This window comes from Medicago truncatula, chromosome 8 (genome assembly GCF_003473485.1).
Source record: "Medicago truncatula cultivar Jemalong A17 chromosome 8, MtrunA17r5.0-ANR, whole genome shotgun sequence".
NCBI lineage: Eukaryota > Viridiplantae > Streptophyta > Magnoliopsida > Fabales > Fabaceae > Medicago > Medicago truncatula.
The window spans coordinates 42612211-42621222 of NC_053049.1; the positions used below are offsets into that span (position 1 = coordinate 42612211).

At 28.7% G+C, this 9012-nt stretch overlaps 1 protein-coding gene across 1 annotated transcript; it reads right to left on the minus strand.

The window, feature by feature from the left end:
* Positions 1-2411: 2411 nt before the first annotated feature.
* Positions 2412-3585, minus strand: LOC11432179 (phosphatidylinositol 4-phosphate 5-kinase 8). The gene is made up of 3 exons (XM_024773127.1): positions 3581-3585; positions 3063-3195; positions 2412-2963 (listed from the first exon to the last, which is right to left on the minus strand). The coding sequence occupies exons 1-3, from the start codon at positions 3583-3585 to the stop codon at positions 2412-2414; spliced, it is 690 nt and encodes a 229-aa protein (XP_024628895.1).
* Positions 3586-9012: the final 5427 nt, after the last annotated feature.

Here is a 9012-nt window from a genome sequence, read left to right on the forward strand (position 1 = left end):
TACTCTCTCTTCTTTCAATTATTTCATTTATCTTTTCCATACCATATATTAGGGATAATTTTGTAAAACAATTCATAATTTCTCTTCCCCACGCAATATTAATTACATTTCTTAATACGTGTGAAATTGCCAAAACGTCTTACAATTTGGGATGGAGGGAGTATATTACAGGGGCGAAAAACACTATTAACATTTTGATTATATTTGTAGTATTTGAGTGAGCTATAAAACTAATGTATACATTCCCATATCGTAATTTAAAATACTAGGACTTAATCTCTCATATGATATTCTTTTATTTATGATCATCATACACACTATTGCATGGAGATTACCTTTATAAAATTATTTTGGGATTTTTTTGTGACAAGGAGATTTTGCGTTTAATAATGCTCGCTGACGCAATTTTGGCAACATCGAGTAAATTGTCTTTTCTATTAAGTTGATAAACAAAATATGGTCAAACATAATATCAGTTAAATGAGTGTAGCTCCTACAAAGTTGTAAATAGAATAAGATATAAAAATTATTCAGCACTGTTGATCCAATATTACTTCAATTATATGCAATGCTTAATAAACCAAATCCTTGTATGATGGAGGAGGATTATGATTCGTCCAATCTAGCATACAGGGAGCACTAAATGAGGAATACAATGCATTTGATATATAAGACTTATGAGTTCATAACTATTGATGTTTTATCCTAAAAAAAACTGTTGATGTTTTTTAGCCTCGGCATTCTCTTAAATGAGCATAAATTCTCAGTTTTATGAGAGTGAGAAACTTAGAAGAAAGTGAAACCAATCAGATTTCCACTTTTTAATGTTAATGTTGACAAAAATTGCTCATCAAGATGTTCGGTGATTTAACTATGTAATGAAGCTACAAGAACAAGGATCTAGTGCACAAAGGAAAACTTGCAACAAGAAAACCAAACAATGATGAATATGGCAGCAGGCATTAAAAATCAACAATCACACAACCAACTAACTATAAGGAATCTTAAGTTAGAAGATTTGTTCTAGTATAGGAATCATGATGAATAGTTTGAAGTCTAAACTAAACAGAAAATGTGAATAAGATGTTTGTCACCTCTAACATTCAGGAATGGAGCTAGAAGGGGACCAACAGTGGCCATGCTGAGATGATTTTGCTAGTGAATAATAATAAGATAAATGAAATAAAGTGTAACAAGTTAAGATGTATTAAGAATAAGCTGCTCTCCATCTTCATCTACTGTACCATCTGTTAGTGTTAAGCATTTATATGGAGATCACCCTTTCTCATCATCATAACCTCTGCATAGGAAAAATAAAACATCGATGAACTCGAGAATAGATGTCATAAACACAGAGTACATTTTATATGCACAAATTTCAGCAGCCTAATTAACTAATGTCACAAACTAATTTTTTGGTTTCCTGATTTGTAATTTACCATCTTCAATTCTTCATTGCTAATCTCAACAGATAAGAGGTACATAAAAAATTCTATAAGAAAAATAAAATTGCAGATTGTTATAAAGAAAATATGAAAAAGCTCTACACATTTTCAACAAAATATCACATCATTCTGACTTGTATCTAAGCACTTGAGAAACCCTCCCTTAAAAAGGAAGAAGACTCTCGAGTCGAGTCCCTATCACGTTCTTTCTTCCTATTTAATTATTCATATTTCTGTTTTATCTATCTCTAATCATCCTGAATAAGTTGAAAGTTGAAATTAATAATCATAGTCACTACAGACATGAAGTTGATATGAGTTAAAAGTGAAAAAAGAAGCATTCCATATGCATATGGATTACGCTCATCAATGATGAGTGGAAAAACTGAACCCCTTTGGATTTTCTTGTGGAATTCATGTACCTCTTAATCTGTTTACAATCTCTATCCATACCAAAATGTTTACGTCAGTGTTTCAAATATTCTACTTGCAATATTAAGCAGAACTTCTATTATGAATTATTTCTGATACTAATCTGATTTGAGAATCAAGCAGCAAGTGCGCATTTTATCAAACCGTCCGCGGACATTTTTTAACACTTGAAGCCATCTACTCTATTAGAGTCAAATGATTTTCTACATAAGGTCATGATTATAAAATAATTAAGTATATAACAATTGAAAAAAGGTGATAATAGTGGTAACCATGAATACTATATCAAATTTTCCATAATAGTTTTTTGTTCAAAAAATCAAATAATTTACCTGATGCCAAGTTGCAAATTAAGAGTCAGATAATCGCCATCTAATCTTGCTTTTCCTTCTTATTATTATGTGTTACTTCTGAATATGGTCTAATTTTCTCCACAATCAGAACTCTTTGCATATATTCCATTTCGATAACAGAAAGAATCACACCAGATGAGGAATCAGGACATATACAATCTCCATCGGGATTTTGAAGGCCTCATATCATCAGTCTTTTCTCTATCACTTTTCCATTTGAGCATATGCAACCCTCGTACATTGTTCCATTTGAAAATGTGTATTTTCCGTTGCCATGAAGTTGTTTACTCCTGAAGTTACCAATGTCGACATCCCCATTTGCAAATCTAAAAACTCCAGATCCATGTATAAGTCCATTTGACCAACAACCATCAAAAACATCACCATTAGCCCAACTCATGATCCCTGTTCCATCCATTTCGTCTTCTTTCCAATTTCCGGTGTAGACATCCCCATTTACAAATCTATAAACTCCAAGTCCATGTCTAAGTCCATGCGACAGACAACCATCAAATTGATCACCGTTAGTCCAATTCAAAATCCCTCTTCCATCCAATCTCCCTGCTTTCCAATTTCCAGTGTTAACATCCCCATTTACAGATCTATAAACTCCATATCCATGTACAAGTCTATTTGACCAACAACCATCAAAAACATCACCATCAGGCCAACTCATAGTCCCTCTTCCATCTCTTTTATCTTTTTTCCAATTTCCAGTGTAGATACCTCCATCCTTCCAAGTTTGGGTGCCATTACCATGACGGCAATCTCCAGAGAACTCACCCTCATAATTTGGTCCTCATGGATGTAAGAATAATCGTCCTTTCCTTGCCATATCTCCATCAATCCAATCACCCTCATATACTGATCCACATGACAATGTGAACTTTCCGTTGCCATGAAAAAGTTCATCCTTGAAGTTACCAACGTAGACATCCCCATTTGAATAGAATATCTGATTAAACCTACAGTTTACAAGAAACAATGAATCATAATCATAATACACGGCTGCAGAATAGAATGCTAAGAATGAATATAACAGAACCATGCATACATGCATGCATGCAGTGGTTTTGAAATAAAAAACAAAATGGTACGTACTATCCTAGATTATGATTCTAAGTTCTAACAAGCAAGGGAAGAGAGAAGTATGGGAAACATATGCAGATAATTAATAAAAACCAAAATCAATATAAACCATCGTATGATGCCTCTACCAACACAGAAGAGCATTAATTAAAATAAATAAATAATAGCAACGTTGCTACTTTTTTTTTGGTACATAACGTTGCTACTTTCTACCAACAGAGAAAAGAAACTACAGTACAGAGTAAAGTGGTTTGCGTTTACCCCATTGCTTAGGTCGATCTCCTTTTCTATTCTTTTAATCATGGTTATTATTCAATACTTTATACTATTTATATATAAAGAGAATATATTATTTTGTTACTTTTCAATCATACTCTTAAACAATCCTTCAAAAAAAAAATCATACTCTTAAACAAATTTTTCTATAAAAACTGTTATATTATTAGTGTCAATGTGTCATTTAAAAAGATAAATTTATTTTTTGGAAGGAAAAGATAAATATATTTTATTATAAAGATTTTCTTTTTAAGGATATTTTGTTACAACATTTATTTTAAGGACAGTTTGTTACAACAATTTTCCTTTTAAGGATATTTTTGTTACAACATTTATTATATAGCTTCCACACCAATCTGCAACCTAATAGCCGGTTACATTTTTATCCATTATCTTTATTGTGTTCTTTTTTTAAGAGAACCAGTCACATCTTTATTAAATTAATGTGTTATTTTATTAGTAATTGGTGTTTTGTTTCTTCATTTTTTTAAGAGAACCAATTACATTTTAAATCAACCTGATATTTAAATAGAAAGTGGAGGGTAAAACTGACCAATATAAATCCAATCCAAAAAATGGCGTATCTCCTTGATATATTAAACTAGCTGAAAGACGGATATTTACGTGCCCGTCTTTTCACATTTTTTATTGCGTTAACGGTTGTAAATCACGAATTATGTTATTTTTGAAATTTTGATTTTGATTAAAAGAATAATATTATGTTCGGGATTTTCAAATTATAACAAACTACCCAACAAATTTTTGTTTATCTATTTGACTAAAATATGTTTTTGGTCCTTGCAAATATAGTGAATTTGAGTTTTGGTCCCTAGTAATTTTTTTTTTTGAAATCCATCCCTGTAAAATTTTTTGTTTTTTAAAATAGTCCTGGACTTACTTTCTTGCTTATTTGGCACATTTCGGTCTACGTGGCAGTTGATGATTGTACAATCAGGTATACGTGGCATACAAGTGGCAAATATTTTATTTAAACTAATTAAAAAACATTTAAAATAATTAAAAAATATATTTATGAAATAAAAAAACAATATTTATTTTAATTTATTAAAAACGCCATATCCCTTCTAGTTCACCCTCCTCTTGTTCTTCGTAGATCTCTTCTTCGTCCATTCAACCCTTCATCAATTCATTCTCTTCAAATCAAAATTCTTTTTTTGTATTTCTCATCTGGGTCACATTGTATTTCTAGAATTTTGATTTTGATTTGGATGAATATGAGAACAAAAGGGATTTTGATTATAACACTAGAAACACAGTGTTCTCAGATTCTTGCAATCTCAACTGCAATATGCTGCCTCACTAACTTTTCTATCTATTTACTTGTTTATGTTGGGCAAAAATTCTCACTTTTCTATCCTTTTAACAGAGAGAGACATGGAGATTGAGGGGGCGGAAATAACTTTGGGATTGAAAGTTCAATGGGTTGAACAATGGGTGATGTACATGGTTGTAACAATGAATTGAAACCACGAGATCTGAATTTATGGTGAGAACCCCAACGTCGGCAACGACGACAAATATATAGTGAGAACGGATGGGAGAGCCGGAGTGAATGGTAAAGAAGATTTTTTCTGGGTTCAAACTATTGTTTCCATGTTGTTCTTCAGTACCCGTGTTGTGGTTTGTTGTTGCTGGGCTATGAATTCATGAGCTTCATTTTTTAATTTTTTTTATCAAAATAACAAGAGGATGAGAGAAGAATTTATGGGTTTCATTTCTTATGATTTTGAATGGGAAGATGAACATGATATAATAGAATGAAGATGAAGAAGGGGGGAGAGGAAGAAGAGGAGTGCAGCACGTGAGAAGAAGAAAACCAATACAGCCACCGGAAATTAATTTAAAAATAAATAAAAATATTTTCCATATTTATTAATTTATTTAATATTTATTTAATTCCTTTTAAATTCCATGTATGGAAGTTGGTCCTGTCAACAAGTGACAACTAAGAAGAATCTGCCAAATCAGCAAGAAAGTGGATCTAGGGACTATTTTAAAAAACAAAAAATTTTGCAGGGATGAATTTCAAATTTTTTTTTTACCAGGGACCAAAACCTAAATTTGCTATATTTGCAGGGACCAAAAGCATATTTTAGCCTATCTATTTCAATAACTTTTTGACTTTCATAAATTAAAACATTTCATTACTTCCCAATGCAAAATTCTATATTAATCTCCTTAACTAATGTGAGAGCACTTTTAACATTTCTCTTAAATCAAACATCTTTCTTATTTATTCCATTGCGTAAATTCTTGTTCGGTTTGTTGGAAACTTTTGTGATTCCAACTCCTCAATCCATCAGATTTTTCATATGTTTCTTTCAAACAGTTACATTTTCGTTTTCCTTGTATGTATTAGCAACTACCCGATGGGGTGATAAAATTTTGCTTAATATTTTATAGTAACTCATTATTCCATTTATTTTAATGCGTACAAATTACGAACAATAATTTTTATAAAAAAAATTATTCCATTTGCGCTTCTATGTTGTAATAAACTATACTTAATTTTTTTTTCCAAGACAAACAATATAGCAAGTACACCATCCGTTTCTTTTTAAGTGTCTTTTTAGCGTGTTTTTTTTTGTTCCTATTTATCAATTATTTTTATCTTTTTCAATAAAACTAATTAATGCTATCTATTTGGAAAACTAAAGTTTGTTTTTTCAAAATAAAGTTTGTTTATTTTTTATTTTAAACAAAGTTTAATTCTTGTTATTTTCAAATTTAAACAAAATTTTGTTACAAACAATGGTTCCAAGAAGAGTTAAAATTTTATAAATAAGATGAACAACAGTTGTTAAAAATTTCAAGTGCAAAGTAAAAGAATAGATTTGAGAGAAAAAAATAAAAGACTTCATGAATGTTCAAAAGGAAGAAAAAGTGAACGACTCATTAGAAAGAGTTGGAAGAAAGCAAAGTTTTTCTTAGCTTTTGATTAATGTGAAGTTGGAATAATTTTTATATTGACTTAAAATAATTTAAAAGATGTGCATAGTATTTAAAAAATTGACAATTGTTTGTTTTGGGAGAGAGAGCGCAAAAAAACATGAATTTGTTGGAGAGAAAGATAACAACCGACAATTGTTTGTTACAAGAGAAAGATAACATATTAATTTAGGTTAATAGTGTTTTAATATAGGTTATTTCCGGTTTTCGCTTCTATAAAATTTTCGTTTTAAATTGCATCCTTATAAAAGTTTTTTTTCCAGAAAACACCCTCCCCCATCCAACTTAGCAAATTCGCTTACGTGGCACTGATTTGACATTTTTTTTAATTGGCCACGTGTAAAAAATATATCCACATAAGATTTTATTTTTAAAAAATAAAAAAAATCCGAAAAATCATAAAAATATTCAGTTTTTTTTCCAAAAATTTAAAAAATCGAAAATTAATTTTAAAAAATTCAAAAAAAATATAAGGTTTTTTCCGAAATATAAAAAAACAAAAAAATAGTCATATTTGTTTGCAAAAAATTTAAAAATCGAAAAAAAATTAGATTTTTTTTTTCAAAAATTTAAAAAATTAGAAAAAAATCAGAAAATGTAATCAGATTTTTCTTAAAATTAAAAATATTTTAAAAAATTATGGAATTTAATTTTCAAAATTACAAAAGAGGTCAGATTTTATTAAAGAAAAAAAAATCCTGAAATTTTTAAAAAAACCTGTATGCATATATAGAAAAAATTCAGATTTTTTATTCGAAAATTTTATTCCACAATTTTAATAAAATATTGGGAAAAAAATCATTTCATTCCACAAATATAAGATTTATACCTCCTCTAAGGAAAAACTTAATTTTAGGAAAAATGGAATTTCCACGACTTTTTTAAAACCCTCTAAATTTGTATCAAGATTTTTAATTTTTTTTTTTATAAAAAATCTGACCTTTTATTTTAATTTTGAAAATTAAATTCCAGAATTTTTTAAAATCTTTTTAATCGAAAAAAATCTTAATAGTTTTTTTTTCCTTCTAATTTTTAAAATTTTTGAAAAAAAATCTAATTTTTTTTTCAATTTTTCCAAAAAATATGACTATTTTTCTGTTTTTTTATATTTCGGATAAAATCTTAATATTTTTTCTGAATTTTTTAAAAATTATTTTTAGATTTTTTAAATTTTTGGAAAAAAACTGAATATTTTCATGATTTTTTTTATTTTTTAAAATTTATTTTCAAATATTTTAAAAGTAAAATCTGATGTGGAAATATTTTTTTACACGTGGCCAATTAAAAATAATAAAAAATGAAAAAAAATGCCAAATCAACGCCACGTAAGCTAATTTGCTGAGTTGAATGGAGGAGGGGTGTTTTCTGGAAAAATAAAGTTTTACAAGGATGCAAATCAAACTGAAAATTTTACAGGGGTGAAAACCGAAAATGATCTATAGGAATTTATTGTTGGATTAAAATGAGGGTATAATAGAAAGAAATTGTGTAAAAATACAGTTATTTTGATGGTAATTTTTTTAAAAGACACTTAAAAAGAAACGGAAGGAGTATAATATAAATTTGAGTTTTTCTATTCACACCCTATATATTTTTGGTTACACCCAGTTTTTTTTAAAAGTTTTTGATAATACTAAAATTGTCCTTTTATATAAATTTTCTTAAAATCTTGATTTCATTCATTGTCACTCTAAAATTCCACTCTCTTTCACCCACCAACGATCAAACAATCCTGATGTTCAATTAATCTCTATGGAAGATTAAAGAGTGAATCAAAACATCTTTCATTCATACTCGATTGCATATAAATAAGTGAATTTTTTCTTCTTTTTCAATAATGTTGGTTTCAATTTTATTCTTCTTGTTAAACTGCACTGTACGACAGTTTCAGTTTTACATTGTTGAGGTTAACTTAAATTCAGTTTAAGTAGGTTCATGTAAACTTAGTTTACATAATCTACTTAAACTTAGTTTATATAATCTACTTAAACTTAGTTTATATAACCTACTTAAACTGAGTTTAAGTATGTATACTTAAACTCAGTTTACATGAGCTTCTTAAACTAAGTTTACATGATCTATTTAAAATGAGTTTAAATATGTACACTTAAACTTAGTTTACATGACCTACTTAAAATAAGTTTATATGTACATATTTAAACTGAGATTACGTAGAATCATTGAACAAGGTTGAACTTTTAAATGTACACTTAAACTCGATTTACATGACCTACTTAAAATAAGTTTATATGTACATACTTAAACTGAGATTACGTAGAATCATTGAACAAGGTTGAACTTTTAAATGTACACTTAAACTCAGTTTACATGACCTACTTAAACTGAGTTTAAGTATGTACACTTAAACTCAGTTTACATGACCTACTGAAACTAAGTTTACATGACCTACTTAAATTGAAGAGGGATTTTAGGGTGTAACAAAAAAA

What these genes read in the sequence shown, in the direction of transcription:
- LOC11432179 (XM_024773127.1), bottom strand. An exon ending in ATTGGATTGATGGAGATATG is followed by an intron (nt 2,964 to 3,062) that starts GCAAGGAAAGGA and finishes CAAACTTGGAAG; the next exon opens with GATGGAGGTATCTACACTGG.